Below are 21,810 nucleotides of genomic sequence, written 5' to 3' on the forward strand. Positions count from 1 at the left end.
ATGCTGTGCACGGGGCTCAGCCTGCTGCCTGAATCCTTACCACCATGTGTCCAGCAGAGAAGAAATTAGTGACAAAAAGGAAGAAGCGGTTTCTCCAGGGCTGCCTATGTCCATGGCTTATCAGGACATGGATTTAAGGACAGAAACAAACCTGCTGGCTCACTGTTTTGTTCCCCTTGCTGCCCTCTGGCCCATCCTTGCAGGATGTTCATGGATATGGGTATCAGCTAGCCAACTCAGATGGGCCACGCATTGTTCCACAAATGCTTCACCCAACTGCAACATCTGAAGAAGAGCTTTGCCCATGGATAATAGCCATGTTTGGCCTTGCACACCCAAATACACACACACACACACACACACATTGTCCCCACACCATGAGGTGAGTCCACATTTGTCTCCGCTGAACACACTCACCTGTAAGTGCACACTTGAGTGGCAGCAAAAACAAAACCAATGTGAAATTAGTGGAAAATTTAGGTCCTGAACTCAGCAGATACTAAAACTCAGGCCTCTGCTCAGACCTCTCAATGCAGCTGCACTTCTCAAGCACCTGTCCAAATGCTAGAAATGTCTTTCATTTTATTTCCTATCACCAGAAAACAGATGTTTGGGATTGCTGCTGGTAATAGATAACCTAGATGTATTGTTAAGTAATGCAGGGTGAGCAATGAGATAGCCCAGTGTGATTGCCAGTGTGGCAAGTGTGCCAGAAACATGTTCTCCACTTCAGCAGCACAAACAGGTGCATAAACTAGCCTTTTCATACTGGGCTCAAGAGTCAGTGCCATTTTAGTTCATCCAACTAGATCTCCCACACATATTCATAAACTGCATGCAGACCATTCGGGTGCTAAACAACTGACAAAAGACAAAATCATTCTGTCTGGTTTGCCTGAACTTTTCTAGGAGTGGAGAATTTGTGCCTTGGCACTGCATTCGCTTAGTGACGGACTACGCACTTCCAATTCTTGCCAGTAATTACTGTTTTCTTGACTTTATTCTTTCTGATTAAAGACCAAATGTTGCAAATTACTGCCTTAAAAATTGCTTTTTAGCTTCTGGCTTTCATTGGCTGCATTTGCTGTGCAAGGAGGTCCAAATGCTCACAAAACTAATGACATCAATCTCTGACTGTGCCATTTTGCTTCCTCATGAGCAGTGGCCACTTCTACAAATGAGGATAGCACATACAGCCCCTAATTATCTCTGAGGTGCAGTAACCTACCAGTTTTAGGTTCAAGGTTTCTATACAAAGTCAAACTGAACCCAATATGGACAAACTCTACTTGCTACACTAAAGTAATGCAGTCCAGCAGTTGCAAGAGGGACATGGTTTAATATTGTATCACCATGAGACTGGTGAGATAAAAAGAAAGGGAATTGCTGAGATAATGAAGAAGTCCTGGATTACTTCAGATAGAGAATAGTGGTAGCTGGGAAAATGCAGACTGTGAAACCACAGCCACCATGTAATAGTTAAGTCTTTCCCATATGGACTTTCCTTCACACAAGATACTGAGAGGTTTAGAGCAGGTGAAAACTCTAGAGTACAGTCTCCTCTAAAATCACCACTCTATAAGGCAATGCTTAAGGTTCTTTTTCAGTATTTTGGTATCATCTCACATTAAAATTTCCAAACATGTCTATTTAGCTTCTCAGTTTCTTACTATATGATTTAGACAATGAATATGAAAGACCTACTAAATTACTAAGTAGCAACCAAGCCAAAGGTCTTGTAGCACATAGTCTTTTAAAATTAGACTCCAGATTTTCAAGAAAACTTGGAGATGCTCAAGTCCTCAAAATCTGCAGCATGACAGAAGTGGAGATAACCTCCAAAAAGATGTAAAAATTGCAGGCTGCTGGAGGACGAGTATGCACTGGGTCAGATATTTGTATTGACACAGGATTGGTGCAGCAAACACATCCTGAGTAACCACACTGTCTTCTCATGCAGCACCTATACCATACCTGGAATCAGTCATCAGGTGGCTAGAGAGAAAAGGTTTCAAACTAGGGAAAGAAAACACCACACAAAAATACCTCCTAAGCTCTCTCCCACCAAAATCGGCTGGAGAGGGGTGATGGTTGTCACAATGGTGTTAGTGAGAGCTGCCTTTCACACCTTCATGTTCATACTGCAACAGGCAGAGGATGAGTACAGTGAAATTCCTCTCCAAGTCCATTTTTTCATTTCAGGAACAAGTCAACACTTCCATGTTTATTTGGGATATATTTTATTAATCTACTAAGCACATTCGAAACATCAATCAGAGGCACAAAAGACATCATGTTTTCTTCAGAACCCACAATTTCTATTCATTTAAGTGATCAACTGCTGCTAAGAGTTTTGCAAATGGGATCTTGCTGGGAAAGCATTTAATGTACTTTTCCCTGTTGCAACCATGGCCTCCTGAATTGGTCTGGTTGTGCTGCTCAGGGTTCCTCAAGATATTGGCCCAAGCAAGGCCAGCCTTTTTCCCACACCCTGCCTTCTCAGAAGGCTTCAGGGGCACCAGCTGGTGAGTGGCCATCTGCCTGATTCTTGCCTGGCATTGGAAAAGCTGGGCAATACAGTGCTACAAGTAGACATTATTCTGCTTAATGCAAGATATATTGTCTGGAAATGAAGGCCACAAACCCCAAGATATTTTTCCTGCCCACTGACCAGGCAGAATTTGGCACTAGTTTTCTTGTTACTTTTTCTCTTGTAACTAACAGGCTTCCCAAAAGCGTCTGCCAACATTAGCCTTGATGTAATTCCAGCAGCTTCACCAGAGGAATATTTAGCTCTGTCCTTAATCACCCTCATCCATTTTTTGACTTTCCAGAATACTTCTGTGGATGGTGATGTGCCTTTGATGCCTGAGACACCAAACCAAGACTTTCCTGTGGTGAGACAAACAATTCCAAGGTCAGAGTGGTGGAAAGGCAGTCAGTGCTGGTTTTGCACATCAGCTGTGGCTGCTCCCTTAGGCCTCCTGAGCTCACCAGCCCTGCATCAGCTCACCCTTCCCATTCACTGCTCCACACATTTCTCCAACACCACGGACCATGGTTACCAAGCAATAACTCTGCTGCTCTTTTTATATCATCAAACCACAAGTACATCACCTTTCATGTAAAGTTTTCCAAATACACAGCTCTTTCAATTACATATGCAAAAGGACAAAGGCTAAAGAAGAAAAAAATCCCAACAATGAAATGCATTTGTCACAAAACAACAAAAGATGACTCATTGGGTGGCTTCATGACTGTGGTACCTCCTAGTCATTATTGTTCTGCACCTAAAGAGCTATAAAAATTAGCCAAGGTTGGCTTTAAAAATAACTCGTGCTTTTTAGTCAATATAACCTAAAAGAAATGTTAGATCCTATGACCTTTGAGTTGCCTGCAAATACAGTAGCTGATGTAATTTTCTTTTTAAGACAGATTGTTTTTCTCAGAGTATACAATTCTCTGTTTTTAGTAAAAGCAGGGCTACAGATATCACCATAAAGATGGATTGCAAACATTTCAGCTGACAGGCAGGTGCTACTTGATGCTGACTGCCCAGGGTGTTAGCAGAGGCAAGACTTCTCTCACCATGTGCACTGTGGAGTGTACACTTCCCCACAGGAGCCAGATCCCACCAACCTCTTCCCACAGGTAAAGCTGACTCTTGGCTGTCTCTCCAATTAAGATCTTACAAAGCTTTTCACATTCATTTCACATTCAGTATAGTCTTGCCTGTTCCAAGGCAAGGGTCTAGCAAAACACTTTGTGGTTTATGTTCCTTGTTTCCCCACTTATCCTTGCACAAAGTTTGTACTTTAAACGGGGCAAGCATTTAAAATGGTGGCAAAATGTTTGTCTGTGAATGCTTTATCTCTAGCCAAAACTGCAGAGCAAGAAGATACCTGAGGGCATCACACTTCTGAATTCAGGTAAAGGTATCAGCTACACCGCTACTTTTCCAAATAATATCCTCCATTAAAATTAGATGAACTCCTAGAACTTTTGTTTTTAAAGCAGAAATGGAAGGTTGTATGATTATTCACTAAAAAAATCCTCATTTTTATGAAATTGAAGGCATCTCAGTGAAAAAAAAAAACAACCGCAAATTCACTCTAACTACATCTCAGAAGACAAAATTTCTGTGTAAGCAGCACCCCAGTTTTGCTGCACTTGTTACTTATACTCACTTACATGAAAACCTGAATTGCTAAGAAAAAACACAAAGCAAAACCAAAGCTGAAAGGAACAGCTCAGCCTAATTTGACAGAACACTAAGAAAATATTAAAGAGTGACTTTCAGACTTTTGAATGCCTCTAGCAAGAGCCCTCAAGCTTTTCTCTTTTTGGTGGATTCCTCCTACTGTCACAAACCAAGGACATGACATACTGAGACAGGTTTACTAGAAATATTTGCCCTGTCTCTGTTAGTCCTTGAGGGCTTGGCAAGGTGGTGTGAACTGTACTGCAAAGCACCAGTGCAGGCACAGAAGAGATTTTACTCATTCATGAAAATAAGCCAAACAGAATTCCATCAGTTCTGCAAGAAGCAGCCATGTGATTGTTTAAACCAGGTGATAACCACCATGACTGCAATTAATTCTAATGCCTGGTCTTCAAAGAGGCCTCAGTTTTGCAATCTACATAATCCAGAATTATTTTTACTGTGGCATGGTTTGTAAAATTAGAAAAAAAACCCAACTAAAGCAGCCACAAAAAACCCCCAATCATGCAAACTCTTACAGAATGGAATTCTCTTTTCCTCCCTATGCTACTGCCCATGACAGATAAATCATAGCAATGAACCAGAAATGTAATGAGAATTCAATACTTGGAAAGAACTGAAGTCACAAAATGTTACAGAACGTTAGCACTATTAGGTCAGGACATCTCAGCTGTTAGCAAGACTTGGTAAAAGACTCATATTTTACATGACAAGTTGTACAAAGATTCAGACCTTTTCCTTCTTATCTTCAGTGATGCAAGCCTCACTGTCAGAATTCATGGTTACACTGGTATCTCTGTTAGTTGCTTGCTGCATACTAATTCTCTTTTCAGCTGGAGATACTAAAAAAAAAGAAAGGAATTGAAGGTGATCAGATCAAATATGACATCAAGTAAATTTTTAAGATTATTAAATGGTGGTAAAGCAGAAAGCTCCTCTTCCATTTGCAGTCTTGTCATATTCCATTATTCTCCAAGGACCAGAAAATTCAAACAATTCCTATGGCATATAGGCTCAAAAAAATAGAAATATCAGCTGTCAGCTGATGAGTAAGAGCTTCACACTGTGTGGAATAAGTTGCATTTATCAAAACACACAAAACACTTTAGAAAAGCCAACTGATGAACATGAAGAATTGTCTTTGAATACATCTGCAGCACATTTCAGCTCTCATGGTCACCCAAAGAATCAAGAGTGGAAACACACCCATGCACACTCCAGAATCCTATCAGGATGGTATATCAAGACTTATTGTTTGATGTACAGAACACACCTCTTCAGACACAGGCAGCATTTGGCCCCTTCTCTGAAGTACCAAGTCTTCTTCCACCAGCAGCTGTGAACACTACCACTCCTCAGCAGATTTTGAGGAACACAACATTAATTTCCTGGTGGTCATATTGCATACTACCACACTGCAGTGAAATCGTTATTAATGCATTAATGATCTATGAACACAACTGAATTCCAGTAACAGACACGATTAAAGGAGGCAGAATCAACTTTCAAAAAACTAATTTTAATCAAAACAAAAAAATTGATCATTAACAAGTTTATAAAACAGTGATTTAGTTACATAAATAAATTGATATCAGTGTATCAAATCTTAATTACTTTCAACTTCATGAGCATGTTTACATGGGTGATGAAATACAACCTTTTTATCTATTATAATAAATAAAATGGAGAGCATGAAATAGTTTTTCTAAACAAAAATACCTACAAACATACCTCTAGCATGTTCTCTAATGAAGGGAACAAGAGACACTGGACAACTTTTGCACCAAAACATAAAAACTGCTTTAAAAAGCACAAGGATACAGAACCATCAGCTAAAGTAAAGACACTATACTGTAACCAAAGTTGGTACTTAATAATATAATGAACAGTTTGGTAGTTAGATCTCCAGTTTGGTTATTTTAAAGCATTAAGACAAGGCAAGATAGAAGGCTGCTTTTGTTTGAGTAATTCTAGAGAAAATAAAATATATTAAAAAAACAAACTGAAAAGTAGAACAGTCATACCTACACAACTTTCTGTCCTGCACAAAGTCAAAATACCTATGCAGAATATATATATATAATATATATATATGTTATTTGTGCACAAAGGTTAGCTTATTATTAGCTCACTGCAAAGGCGTAACGTATCATGTCAATAATTTTGGAAAACATTTTGCGTTTTGTGTCAAAAAGGATATTCTTTAAGTCTTCTAGGCTAGGAGGCACAAACCCCAATTCTGGCATACTGTATTCTTAATGCTAAGGCTTGCTGCTCTGGCTGTGTATTTTTTGTTGTCCCTCTTTACTATAGTGCCTGTTACAAGCATGTGTGAATGTGTGTATACATATATATGTATACACAGGTTGTATAAATATATATATATAAAATTTTCCCCAATAGGTATCAGTCCAACCATGCAATCCAAAAGGTGGCTCTGCATAGATGCCCAGCATATAGTTCACCACCTGAGCCAACCCTGAAGCAAGGCGCACTTTAGTCCTTCTGATAGGTTTTTTTTTTGTTTAAAACCAAGCTACTGCAGCTTCAAGTATTTTGCATTACATAGATTTTTTTATAAATTAGTTAATGTTATATTTTTCAATATTCAGACATATACTATAATATATATACAGTACAATAAATGCTCTCATTCTTTTTTTAATTTTTTTGATAAATCCCTGAGAATGTATGTTGACAGTCGCTAAGTTTCCACATGCACAAGCATTGTGTGCCATGCTTCTGGATGAACAGCACTGCAAAGCCACGTGGTCAGCCTTTTAACTATTAGTATTTCACTTGTTGGTTTGCTTAAATATGCTGAAATGTAAGGATGAGTTACAAAGGAGTAAAGCTGAATCCATTCGAGGTACTTATCACAGGATGGAGGTGTTTTGTTTGGTTTTTAAAGCCATTGCAATATATGTTTGTTTTTGAGGCTGTGAACGTATACAGAAAGAACAGGAGAGCAATGTGGGCTTTTGCCACTTGACAACATATACTCAGTGTAAACCAAACCTTTTTTAACCTCTCTCTCATACAAAACAGAAAAAAGAAAAGAAAATTAAACACACAAACTTTCACAACATGACAGTTTAGTTTGCAAACTCAATATAACTATACACATATAATACCGGTGTGGCTCTGTTTCTTTAAGTTAAAAAGGATACAAAGGCAGGCTCAAGTAAAAACAAATCACCCCTCCCCCCCAATCCCCATATCACTCATTTTCATCAACCAAACCGTTCACGAACCAGCATCATCAGTTTCTTTTTGCCTTTGTAGATTTGTTTTAGGTTGTCAATAAACTGTGTAAACTGGATGTGACCATCATGAGCCATTAGGAAGGTCTCTCGTGCCTTGCTGAGGAACTCTATAAACTCACTATAGTGTCGTGGGCTGATGTGAGTGAGACGTGAATGAGTTGTATTAATGTAAGCTCCGATTGTGGCATCCAAGAGTTGCCGTAAAGGGGCTTTGTCCAGTGACATGAGCTTACCAGAGTTCCTCCTTCCATGAAGTCCCACCATGCCAGGAGTGGTCAAAGTACACCTACGCAAAATGTCCGACAGTACTGTTGCACACTTGACACTTTTGACCACCAGAGGTATTATAGCTGCTAGCTCATTTTTCCCAAGGGAGTGGCTGAGCGCACATGCCCACAGAACGTCATTAATGGCAGGGTGTGTGTCCTGATTGTAACTCAGGTTGAGATGTGTCATGGCCAAAGTGGCCAGCTTGTAGGCCCGCATGGGGTAACCCCGGTGCTCCATGTATCGTGCTATGGTAAAAAGCTGCGAGTAGCTCATGCCAGCTGTAGCAGCATCTAGAACGATTTGGTAAGCGGTCTCAAAAGCTATGTGATCCTTTTCACAGAGGGTCAGTGCAGAAAGGGCACAGTTTTGAGGATCCTTCATGGCACACTGTAGAGCAAGCGTCCTAGCACTGCTGGCCAGCTTCTCCTGCTGATGGCAGTCCAGATGCAGACGGACGATGGTGCTGTTGGACATCACTGTTGTAGCAACAATACTAGTGGCTTCTGTTGGAGTGAAAAGTGTAAACCAGTTTTGCATGATACTATCCAGTGCATAAACACCTGGGGAGAGACAGAAAGGATTAGCCACAACTGATAAAACCTAGCAGAGATAGAGATGTTCAGATTACACTTCCCACAAAGTCTAAGAGGTTACCAGTACATCCCAGCCAGAAGGACTCACAGACAGCATGGCTAGAAAAGAACATTAAAACCAAGAGTACTGTGAAAACTCTGCAGCAATCACATAAACCTAAAACATTACAAAACAGCCTGCAAAATAAGCTTTAATCTCCTGTTGTGACAGCTGAGCTATTTTACTTAAGACAATTTGGGTGAAACAGTCAAGTTCATTTTGTCTCATCACTCAAAAACAGCCCTCACTTTGCACACCAGGGCAATTGCAACCTCTTTTCTCACTGTAAATCTCAAGGCACAGCACATATGAAAAGTAGGCAAAATGGCTTTCTTAAGACAACACCATGGCATATCTTAGCAGAACTTATTAAGCACACCTTAAAGCAATCAAACTCATATGCTCATCAAGATCTTTATTATGGAAATACAATGAGCAATATGAACTACTGGATATTGTATTTCTCAGTGCCACTGTATTCCCAGTGTGTTTGGCAGGCAGAGGAAACACTAACTGATGGGTTCCATAAATTGAACATAGAGTTAACAATTTACACACGTTTTTGAGCCCAGTTAAACCACACACAGAGATCTTCATTTTCTCTGAAGGACTCTGATGCTTCCCATGCACCCCTTCACTCATTTGCAGCAAACCAGCATAGCCAGAGAACACATTATCTTCACTTAAATAAAAGATTTCTAGCATTACCATATTGATTCTTTACTGTGTTGAGTAAGTCTCAAGAGTACTTTGCATAGGCTCTTTATGGGACATTTCTATTGGAATATGTAAACCAATTTAAAGCAGTTTTAAACTCAGTATTTTATTTGCTGAGATGCAACTGCACAAAATAATACTCAGGCACTAATACCTGTATGATAACCTCAGCAAAAATTATCTTAGCAAAGATATAAAAGTAATAAAACAAGAGCATTGCATGAAAATTTGCAGACACAAACCACTTTCTGGCTGAGGGCATACAAATATAAGTGCTATTTCCCCACGCTATTGACAACAATATATGGCCAGCTAAGCATAAAGCAAAGAATATATTAATTCAGAGAATAAGAAGCAGCAATCCTCAGAAGTTTTGAAACTCAAGAAGAATCTGTGCAATACAATCCAACTCAGATATATGAAGAAACACAAAAGAAAAAAAAAAAGCTCTCCAGAAATACCTTTAATGACAATTAAAATGCCTCATATCATAAATACTTAGATTCTTCCTATTAACATTGCTGCTGATTTTTATTTTTTTAACAGCAATACAGCTTTTAAGGCACTTATCTTCATTTTCAGATCCTGTATTCTCATTCTGAAGACAGTAAACCTTAACACAGCAGGTTTATGCGATGCCTCATGAAGACATGCAGGAAATACATCCCAAAGACCAAAAATGATCCAAACATGCTACTTGAGAGAACACTGCTCTCCCACTTCTGCATTGAGTATTTCAGGTATTGTATATTTGCACATGTGTACTTCCCATAGGTTATGCACACCTCCACATTATGGGGGAAAGAAGTCACACTGCATTACTCAACTATTGTCTCATTTGCTTTGTGCATAAAAACACCCACTAATCACTGCCACAATAAAGGAATTTTAGAGATGAACTGAAGCGGGAGGCATTTGTAGAACTTGGTTGCTGACAAGGAAGATCAAGCCCTGTAAGAGTTGCTGATAAGAGAAACATTTCAGAACATACCTACTTCTGTTGCACATGTTACCAACCACCTCACCATTTCCCGCCGTCGCCAATTCAGCGTTGACAGCGTCATCCGCATCACCTGTTAAAAGAACACAAAATAAAAATTAAATTGCAAACCAAGGCCACCGACAAACAGATAGGAATTTTAAAGTACTCAAACATACTGGAGTTTAAAATGGCAGCCTCTTGCTCTCTCCATTCCAATTCTTCTTTTTCAGCTGATAATGACAAACAATTTGAACAACACTGTTTGGATGTTTTTGAAAAGCATACAGACAGTGTTTCCTGCAGATCCTTCAAGGGATGCCTTTCCTTGCCTCCAATCTGGGGGCAAGAAAAAACCCTATATCCCCCAAAAAATACCTTTCTTCAGAATGAGAAGCAATTGGGAAAACATCTTTTCCACAGAAATCTTTGGAGCTTTATCTACTGAAGCAAACTAATAAATAGTTTTTGTCTTTGCATGGCTTTTTTTTAAGAATTCCCTGAAGAGGGAAGGAAATATTTTTTTTTGTTGAAATGAACTGCATGAACTCTAAGATCCAAAAGTGTCAGGTAATATTAATATTACTACTTGGCCGTCTCATTTTAGCTTGCAATGTCTCTCCTCAGAGCCTGAAAACTGATCTGCAGTGCTTGTATACCTCAAGCACACTCAGATGCATCTGACTATACCACAGCTTGTGGAGTAAAGGATTTTGATGGAAGTGAGAGGGCTGTTGTCAACATGCTCTGCCTTAGCAACCAGTCATTATAGTTGACCTTGGCTTTCAACAACCATGTACCAGTTTTCATTTAGGGGAAAGGAAGAGAAAGAAAAGGAAGAAATGCCTGAAGACCATGCAGAAATACAGTTCATTTCTATCAATCAGAGCAATTTTACTTTCTAGTCAGCCCGACATATAATCCTGAACATACCACACTCTCTCACCTTTGAACAGAAGACTGCAGCCAGCAAATACCAGCTCTACCTTCCACCTGAATGGCACAAAAAGGCTGTGCATATTCTTGGTCTATGTTTACCAGTGTATTAAGCCTTGTATGAGAAAACAGAACTTAAAACCAAGTTGAGACAGAGCTTGAAAACAGTATCCTTTCCTGCGCTTAAAAGCTATGAGTGCCAACGCTGCATCAAATTTCTTTCTTCTATTATAATAACAACAAATGATGGAAATACCTGAAGGCCCAATTCCAGAGAAACTTTCAGGAGAGTTATGTCTGGCAAGCTGTCCATGAGTGTTGCTATTTTAAATGCATCCTGGGCAAGTTTGAAGATGTGTGATGAGGAGTGGATATTTTTCTGGATGGATTCTAACACTGTTTCCAGTCTCCGAACATCACCTGCAAGGTGTAAACAGAATCACCAAAATGGAACAAGCTCCCAAAACACCCAGAAATCCATTATAACTGAGCCTGACATTGCTGTGCAACAATAGGATGTTTCAGTTATACCCACTCTGGTTTTAGAAAGCTTCTATAATTAAATCACATATGAATGAAAGATAAAAGAGACCACTTTTCTGTCTGAAGGTGTTAGTGCAGGGCCAAAAGTCACTCTGATTTGTGAATTTGAGAACTGAATTGTCCACTTCTGTGTCTCATAGTCAATGTCATGTGTCAGGAGAGCAAACAGCTGTCTCATCAGCCTCATACCAAGCTCATCTAGCTATCAGCTAACTAAATTAACTACTTTGCTAGAAAATTACATGACAGACTTAAGCCAGTTCAGTTTGTTGTACTCATTTCAAACTACTGCCAGACTGTGATCCAGACTCTGAAACACAAGTTTTATGATCTGTTTAGCCATGCATTATTAAAAGCACACATTTTTGAGTACACAGCTGGCAGCCCTGTACCTTTGGCTGCTGTCAGCATGGTCGAGGCCAGCTCACACTGCTGGGATTCGATATGACTTAGAGTGAACCAGCGGGGATACCGGTTTGGAACAACGGATGCAATGTGGTGAGGGCGCGACAGGTCTCCAGAAGGAGCTGTGGATTCCAGTACCAGCAACCTGAAAGAAGAAAAAAAGTCCTCTTGCATTAAACCACTATTACATTTAGTTGCTCACAAGCTGAACTAAAGCTGCAAGAATACTTGGTATTGTCTATGAAATATGTTTTTTCAGTTACAGAAAAAAAAAATTCATAACAACTTCTCTTCTTCTCAAAAGTCCATTTGCCAAACTCTCCTACTTCAATAGGCATTTTAAATCTACCAATATTTTATAATGTACCTGATGCTAGGGTCCCAAACAGCAGTGACAGAGAAGTTTCTTTTAAAACTATTTTCAGACTCCATTAAGTATTCATCAATCAACAACAGTCTTATCCAACAAGGAGCATTCATGATTAAAAAATTCAAATTAATGTGCTGTTGACTACTACAATCCAAATGACAGCCGACAGCAAAGACTTAACCTTACTGCCCTCGCAATACACTAGATACAGGCAGTACAGAAGGTACTCTATAAATATCAGTACAAAAAGTAGGAGTGAACAAAAATAGTCTTTTTTTCCAACACAGTTAAGCATAGTTTCAGCATATAAGTGGTCAAAGAAATAGTAGCAAGGCAATAGCCAGAAGAAAAGCTTATTTAGTGCTTAGCTTCTTGATGTCTCTCAGTATCTGAAGTCTGTTCCTACCAGCCTTCATATGCATGACATTTTCTAGAAGGAAGTGCTCTGTGAGAATCAAGGAAGTTGCATCTCTTTCGTCAACAAAACTGCAACTACCGAACACTGAAAATCCAATGCATTGTGTGTTTCAGTGACCGACTATTGCTTATAGAATAAGCCCATTTAAATATAAGTTACAGTTTCTTATACTTAAATAAATACCTAGGTTCTGTAAGTAGCTGTGGAGTATCTTTGTGTTTTGTTGTTTTTTTGGTTTTTTTTTTGCATTAAGGTGGATTCAAGTTCCATCAGGTTCTTTTTTTTAATTGCTGAAGCATATGACATATTAGTATAATAATAACATAGTACAATATATTTAGGAACTCACTGAGAAAGGTATATGTATGTATGTATGTGTATATATATATTTATATATCTATATGTGTGCGTCTGTGTGTGGGAAGGCATCTAGAAGCAACATAAAAATACAGCACACCACCCAAATAACTATCACACCCATTGCATCTATTTTCTAGCAGCACTAAGACACCTCTTTGTAAATATACTCTAAAGCTGATTTTTTCAAAGCTTAGAGTGAGGTTGCAGAGGTACATTATAAGATAGCTTCAATGAACAGAAAAGATCCTAACTATTAAGTGAAGAAAGGGATTAGTAAATTATGAGTAACAGTAAACAGACAAAAAGCATGACATAAAGGCTGTTCTGGAAAAATCTTTTGTCACTATGAATTTCACTGCCAGCTTCTGTGCTCTTCTGCTATGAAAAGAAATGCTGTTGCAAATTGGTGGCTTTCACACAATTTTGGCAAGGTTAGGGAACACCAGAAAAGCATAAGTAGATTGAGCATTCTTAACTTTTTTCCTCCCTTTGAAACATCAACTATTTAGTTAGGTTTTAGCAAAGCTACCTTGCGATTAAACACCACCATTAATGTCTGGCTTCCAAAGCCTGACTGAAATTCAGGCTTAACAAGGGATCAAACCAGACTAAGCCAAATATTCAAGTCCAGATTCCAAGTAAGCAGTCAACTAGGTCACTGCACCATGTTCTCCAAGGCTATGCTCCATATGTTTCAGTGCTGCAAGCAGAGAACTGTAGATAGAAGTGACCATCAAGGACTGCACAACTCTGTCCTTGCAGACCTGAGGTGCATACATGACAGGCTTTATGATCTCAGTTTCCACTAATTTTATATTAAGTGTACCATACACTAAAATAGGACTCAAAAAATTACAGCAACAGGTAGTTTTGAATACAGAGAGGTTAAATATACCTGAGCTGACACCATGGGTAATTGACCCATTTAGACTTGTCTGCAGACTGACACTAAATACTTCTATCTGAAGAGTTCCTAGCTGGGATCTTGGGAAATCAACTTCTTTAATAAGTATGAGAAAAGAAATACACATCACTTCTAAAAGCATGAGCAGCTGTAAAGATTTCCATGCAGCACCTTTAGTAACTTCCACATGGCATTTCTGTCCTTGCCACAGCCACTTCCTTCCTCCCATGGAAGACAAGATGCTCAAGTTTTCATCTTCTGACCCATTCAACCTTTCAGCTATGAGACAGACATTCAGTCTTCATGTATGGCTTTATTCTTGTCTCCTCAAGGCAGTATTATATTACTTTTTCATTTGATTTGTGTTGGGAGTCCTTTATTCACTGAACTAACATTTTTGTGTGAATGGAAAGAATAATCGTCCTTCTTCAGGAGAATTTAAGAAGTGCAGAAGAATGCAGACAGACATGGAATAGGAAGTGTCTAAATCTGCCATCACCACAATTCAAGATAGCAGTTCACATTTCTCAAGGGTGACAAATATCAAACTGCAAAAAGAATGATTACTGTCTAGGGTTGCACCTTCATCTATCTTATAAACTGATGAAAAAAGGACTATGGAGAGAAAACAGCCCTGATTGCACTGACATCTCCTGTGACTTTACCAGATGGAAACAAAAAGACAACTCTTTCTTATACTGGTCTATTTAAGAAGTAATTTCTTTGGTTGAGATGGCAGCTTCATAGCAAATGAGGGTGGAGTTACCCAAGACTAACTGGAGATTTCATCATTTGGATCTTTCAGTGTCTCACTTGTTTTTCTAGCTGAGAAAGGAAACTTCCAGAAAATAAGTTTTCAGTTATGACTGGTTTCTGGGCAAAACCTTGTTCAAATGAAACTGCATATTGACTCCATGTTCACCGAGACAGTCAAGAAAGCTGCTGGTGGATGATCACTCCAGCCTTGGAGGATCATTTCAATAGTTTATTTTAAGAAGGAAAAATCCATGTAAACTACCTCTTGAGAAATACTTTAAGGTAGTAACTGAAAATAAATACAAGACAAAAAAACCCCCCAAAATACAAGACAAAAAACTTAAAAAAAACCCAAAATCAAACACAACCAAACCAACCAAACAACAACAACAACAAAACAAACCAAAAAACCCGCATGTACCAAATTTTGTACTGTCTTCCTGTTCTGATATAATCAGTTGACGTACTTACCTTGAGATAAAAGAAGACTAGCAAACTTAAGTAGCCCAGGTAGCCTTCTGATCATACATTTGAGTGCTCTCAATAGTCCATAAGTAATGTACTTCTGTCTTCTCAATCTATTTTCTAAAATGCTAATTGTAATTAGCAAGTATGCAAGGTCACTCTTCACATTTTTTAGACTCTTCCAATAACATCCATTACTAGATACTCTTGGAGGCAGGAAAATACCCAAGAGACTAAGCAGACCTTTGGGCTTAAACTGACAGCTGTATTTTCCTCTTATGCAGGGCCTCCCATTTAGAGCTTAGAACACAGGAATTATTTTCTCCCTATTTAGCTTTTTAGAGACAGTGGCTCCAAACGATATGGCCACAACCTGTTTGATGAAGCTAAATACTCTTCATGTGGCTAGGATGTCCTTGAATCACTGTGCAATCATGCTTGGTGATAATGACCAGGAAAGCTCAACATTTCTTCTTTTTTATCATCTTAAGACTTCACTGCTCTTACTATTCAGCTATGGCTATTTTTTGTCAACCATAAACTACTAGGTTCTTGATAGTGAGCAGACAATTCAGAAGGCACCACTTTCTTCCCTGCATTCTATGTGAAAAACAGTTTTATCACTGATCATTTAGGTCCTTGAAAACTCATTCAGAAATCTTTTCTGAGATATCATTACCAATCTGATCTGTCCTGAGACACAGAACACTGAACATTGGCTGAGAAACATCTTTTTCATGGTTACTGAAGACAAATGGGATGCAAACCAGACATTTTGTTGTCATTAGACGTACACCATTTAGATCCCAACATTCACCCAGAAGAGACTAAGATGTTATGAAGCACTGAAGTACAGTGAAGTAACAGGCTCTGACCACACCACTCAAATCTGTTGAGAGTCAATTCATAAAGAAGGCAAGTGAAACAAATTATCCTGCTGAGCAGGACAGCAAACAATCCTGGGACTTGTGGTGAAACTTCTCTTTCCTTATTTCATTACCAATACCATCATACACACACAACCACATGGGTGGGAGAAGGAATGTGCTAAAGTGGCTTTACAACACAAAATTTTATGTCCCAGGTGTGAGATTCTAGAAGTATTTGAAACAGAAAATCCTGCTTTACAAGTCTAAATAAACACTAATTGGACACCTATAAAACATTATAATATAGTTGCTACAGATAGCATTTACTTTTAGAGATGACAGAACCAAAATACTACCTCCTTGACTCCTGGAATGAAAAAATGCATATTTTAGAAAAAGAGGCTAGGTCTTGATTACCAAACCTTTTGCCCCTTTGCCCCTACTCATGCTCCTTTTAGACAACTCATGAATACATACCGCATGGCTCTCAGTGCAGTTTTGTATGCCAATTCAGCATCATGAGGTAGGAGAGAGGTGAAGAGATACTTGGCAAATGTGTGCATTGGAACACTCTCTCGATGAATGACTTCACCTAAGCCACTGTATGGTCCACCTGCAGGAGAGATAAACAGAATGTCAGTCTTTACGAACTGCAAAACCCCAACTTCTGAACCTTTAAAAGCATTAAGTACACCTTCAGCTAGAAGTGGTATTCAAAGACAGAACCTGCTGAACAAAAGAAGTTACATTGCTATTTTCAGTGAAATAGATAATGCATCACATATACACAATGTGTTACAGTTATATTCAATACCATATATAATTTAGGAAAACAAGACAGACTGCAAATTGTATAATATTAAGCACACTGCCAGTGCTTATATGAATGACAGAATGGTTACAATACTCCATGGGGCTCATTCAGCAAGCCTGGTATGCAAAAGAAAAGTCACAATCCTAGTTCTGCCTCCATTGTGCACATCAATACCCATGCAACCTGTTGGTGTGCCACTGCCTTATCAAAAATTCAGGAAATATCACTTATTCAGGAAAAAAGAATGATGATGATAGAAAAATGTCTACTTTTAATTGAAATTACATGACCAATCACTACAGTAGCACCTGATACCTCAAGTATCTCACCTGACACTGGCATTTAAATAACCTTTGGTCTGGATGTGGTCATGACTCACATCCCAGGTCCTGCCCATGCAGCTCCACAGTCTGAGGGCAGCATAACTGGAAAGCTGCTCAGTGGAAAATGACCTCAGGGTGCTGGTGGCATGAGCCAGGGTGTGCCCAGGGGCCAAGAAGGCCAATGGCATCCTGGCTGGATCAGCAATAGTGTGGGCAGCAGGAGCAGGGCAGGGATTGTCCCCCTGTCCTGGGCACTGCTGAGGCCACACCTCGAGTGCTGTGTCCAGCTCTGGGCCTGAGTGCAAGAGAGACACTGAGGGGCTGGAGTGAGTGCAGAGAAGGGAATGGAGCTGGGACAGGGTCTGGAGCACCAGAGCTGTGAGGAGCAGCTGAGGGGGCTGGGGGTGTTTATCCTGCAGAAAAGGAGGCTCAGGGGAGACCTTATCACTCCCTACAGCTGCCTGAAAAGCCCCAGCCAAACAGAGACAGGAAGAATGGAAATGACTCCACACTGTGCCAGGCAAGGTTTAGACTGGATATTAGGAAAAACTTCTTAATGGAAATTGTGGTTAGGTGTTGGAATAGGCTGCCCAGGGCAGGGTGCAATCACTGCCATTGAAAGTGTTCAAATTAAATGTGGATGTGTCACTTAGGGACATGGTTTAGTCGTGAACACAGTGGTGGCTAGCCTCAGTGACATTATTAGCCTTTTCCAACCTGAAGAATTCTATGACAATGAACACAAGGTCAGATCATGCATCAAAGCTAGCTGTAAGTCCAGCATAGCCACATGATTTTAAAAATTCTATTTTATGTGAAACCTATCCCTATTACTAGGGCAATGGCTTTTTCTCTCTTAGTAAGATGTCGATCTCAACTTGATAACAGCAGCATCACGATAAACAACAACAAAAACAAAGTTAAATGCAACTATTTACTTGCTGAGTTTCAAATGTTCACAATGCACATGAATCCTATTTCTCCATTTTTCCTGCATACTTAAGACTGTTATTCCTGGTAATAGGAAGACAGTGTAAAACAGTTTTCTGACCTTAGCAACAAGAGGTTCAGGCATTAAATGCTGCAAGATACGGAGTAAGACTCTTGTATTAAATATTACTGCACAGTAACACCCAGCAGTCCCAGAAGCTACTCCTTCTATGAAGACTCTAACCCACCACATTTGAAAGGATGGATGGATGGATGGATGGATGGATGGATGGATGGATGGATGGATGGATGGATGGATGGATGGATGGATGGATGGATAGCCAGCTATGTGAGTTCACTTCTGTTTCAGCAATGTTTTTGACTTCTGCCTTAGCAAAGCATGCAAGGATAGAAATCACTAGGCATGAAAGAATTCTGAGGGATGTAGGTGGTCAGTTTTAAAGACTAGGGCTGATTGCAAAGGAAATACCAATGAAGATTTAGTAAGTGACAGTGTGTCTCATAATCATTTGAAATGAAGTTGAAAGCTATTCAAATCTACCTGGCATTGCCTGAATGAAAGAAACCATTTCACGTATGTTTGCCAGTTGGTGTTTCAGTCAGAAACTCAGTCAGGACACAAAGAATACAAGACAAACCATTTATGTGAAAATAAATTCTGCCATTAATTTAGCAGTCAAGCAAAAAATCAGAACAGTTCTTGCAAAACAGTCTTACATTCTGCTTTCTCACACACTCAAATGGTAGCTACATACAGCATGTATTAATCTGCATCAACAGCACAGAAATCAGCTTAATAATGTATTAAGTTTTCTTCATGGTATCCACTGAATTTCAACAAAAAACTCACAATTGGTGTGATTAGCACCTTACATCACTGCATCGCTTTTCCTCCATGTAAACTGGCAGTTTCTATCTAATGTGGAGAAAACTGAAACTACTGTAGGAAAGCCAGATTTCTCATCACACCCTAATGCAAGACAACTGCTGCACTTTGCTCACAATGGCAATTTTTTAGGCAGTTTTATTAGCAGACTTCCCACTATGATCAATTCTTTACTACTCTAAGGAAACATGAAAAGAATTTCAGTGATCAAAGTAGTAAACAAAATTATCAGAGAGTATGTCAGAGAAATCCTGCCTTTTCCTCCTAAAGCATCCTTACCAGTGAAAAGATGCAGCAAACTGATTTTATAATGCAGAGGAATCCTGCATGTTAATAGCTAGATCAAGACAAGATCTTTCTTGTCCAAAGGTCATAAAGCAGCAGTACAGACACACCACAATGGAAATTTTCCCTGTGTTGCAATTTCTGCAGTTTCACATCTAGGCAAAAACAGTGACTTAAAGCTGGGAACCCTAAGCAACCTATTGTACCTCTTCCATAAAAGACAAAGTTCTAAAAGACTAATGTGTCACAAAAATAGAGCAAAACCTGACTGTTGTGTAACAATTTCACAACTTACCTAGGGCAGTACCACAGTCCTTCAAGCCATGTACATTGCATTCAAAACCCGGACTATGCCTTTGGCTAATTTGTTCCCCTGAACAAATTTTCTTCCATTCAAAAAAAAAAAAAAAAACAAAAACCAGAAAGACAACCCTGGAATCCGTGACATCACTCTCTGACCATGATGCTTAAGCGCTACATGTAAAACCTTTTTAAAAGGTGAAAGTACACACTTCCATGTACAGATTTTATTTAAACACTGCCTAATTCCAAAACACAAATTGTGTGTCATGGCCATAACTTAGGCACAAGACCAGACCTGAAGCCACAATATTTGACCAAATATTTTAATTTCCACCTGTGACATAAACTTCAAAGGGAAATAGTATTCTTTATTTACACAAATAAAATGTTGCACTTCTGCCTCAGCAATCATATGTGAATTTTCTGAGCTCTTCACTTGGGCACAGTGGTCAAAATCTTCATACATATATAAAGCCGCCAGTATAGTTCCTTTTGCAGAATACAAAGAATACCTAGAATTTTGGTATCTGGTTGATAACTGGTTTCTGTATTATTTAATAGTTAGCCTGGAGTGTATAATCAGACATTATGAAACGCAACATATGTAAAGAAAAATGTGTATTCAAAAATGTACAGGTTTATAGGTCAGTATATGACTTAAATCTACAGTCATGTGATACTTAAAGTATGTCAATTTTTATAAGAGACTTAGTAGAAACTTTCATGGAGTTCTAAGCAAAAACACCATCTGAAGCATGTAAGGCAGTTTCTACAGGAACACTAGTTCTGTGTGCTTGTGTAAGTGGAGACAGTTTAGAGAAGCAGTTAGCATCTGCATTCAGCTACCTTCTAATAGGAAGACTGCTTGTTTTCGAAAAATCTTCACCAGAGTATCATCCAATTCAATTTCCTGTAGCTTAGAAATGAGCTGCTCCTCATTTCGACAAACCTTCTCTTGTGCATACAAGCCGTCTGGCATTATTCGCTGCTGTCCCAGCCCTATCAGTGCCACTTCCACAGCCAGCGTTAAGTAAGATTCCCCTTCTTCTAAGAACTTGTGTGCAGGCAGGTGCTGGTACTCCAGAGCCTTGCATTGCCCCAGGTTCTCTGTAAGGGGTGACACAGAAAGGAAAACACATCAGCAAACCATTTTAACCCATAGTCTGCCTACAATGCCACATACACTGTTAGTATTTTTTTTTTTAATTATGTCAATTACTAGCTAATCTCAAAATACAACACTCCAATCTAAAATATGGCATCTGATTCCACATAGCAGAAATACAAAGAAGTTGGTTTTAAATAATCCACTCAAGAAAAAGTTAACATTTTCATTTTCAAACTGCGCAATTTTAGAAAAAGGCCCTTCCTCCAGCTTTGTGTTAATGACGCCAAAATTGCAAGATCCATTCCAATTTCTTTCCCTACCCACTTCTGTATTTCCTTAAAGTCCTGATGTGCAAGAGGAAGGGAAAAGTGCTTTTACACCTACACAGATGTCAGCTGAAGCTATTAGAATAGGCCCAGGAACTCCACACCATTAATATATGCTCTGTTTGCTAGCACTCTTTACAGGCTTTTAATTTGTTACACTTGTGTTTATGATAAAAATGCATATTGTTAACATTAGAAGTCCTAGTTTTAGTAACAATTACAAGCAAATTCCACACAGGCCAACCATAAACTGCTTTAAAGAGTGCTATCAATTCATTTGGTACTTCACAGACACAACATATGACAGAATGCTATTCCAGTATGTAGCATTTTACAGTCTAATTTGAGAACAAAAGGTTGTAATTGTCAGATGTAAGCAGAAGGGCAACTGCAACAAATGGAAAGGCTGAATGCACTTGGAAGATCACATATGTGTGTGCAAAAGAAGTTATTTTTCAGCACACAATACTTTTATTTCATGGGTTTATTTTGGATTTTTAGTAACAGCGGAGAATCTGATTTCTAAATTTTTTAATTGAAAGTTTTTCCAGAACTGGTGGGAGAGTAGAAATTTAATGAAGAAAACCTAATTGAATAAAAGGAGTTTTGAGGCAAAGCCCCAAGAAGATTGTGGATGTGTATATAAAAGAGCCTCAGGTAAAGTAATGAATCCAGTTTCTATCCACACTAGTGTTGTTAAC

At 39.0% G+C, this 21,810-nt stretch overlaps 1 protein-coding gene across 4 annotated transcripts in view; it reads right to left on the reverse strand.

Moving 5' to 3' along the window:
• Nucleotides 1-5,720: 5,720 nt before the first annotated feature.
• The window catches only part of ZSWIM6 (zinc finger SWIM-type containing 6), a 103,019-nt gene continuing 86,929 nt past the window's right edge, over nucleotides 5,721-21,810 (reverse strand). For all 4 annotated transcript variants that reach the window (XM_079330132.1, XM_079330134.1, XM_079330131.1 and 1 more), the window contains 6 exons: nucleotides 20,522-20,782; nucleotides 16,591-16,726; nucleotides 11,959-12,116; nucleotides 11,280-11,443; nucleotides 10,100-10,181; nucleotides 5,721-8,318 (listed from right to left, as the gene is read on the reverse strand). In XM_079330132.1, coding sequence (XP_079186258.1) covers nucleotides 7,456-8,318; nucleotides 10,100-10,181; nucleotides 11,280-11,443; nucleotides 11,959-12,116; nucleotides 16,591-16,726; nucleotides 20,522-20,782 — 1,664 coding nt within the window. In that variant the 3' untranslated portion in view covers nucleotides 5,721-7,455. The remainder of the gene's footprint in view (nucleotides 8,319-10,099; nucleotides 10,182-11,279; nucleotides 11,444-11,958; nucleotides 12,117-16,590; nucleotides 16,727-20,521; nucleotides 20,783-21,810) is intronic.

Source organism: Erithacus rubecula (genome assembly GCF_903797595.1).
Source record: "Erithacus rubecula genome assembly, chromosome: Z".
NCBI classification, from domain to species: domain Eukaryota; kingdom Metazoa; phylum Chordata; class Aves; order Passeriformes; family Muscicapidae; genus Erithacus; species Erithacus rubecula.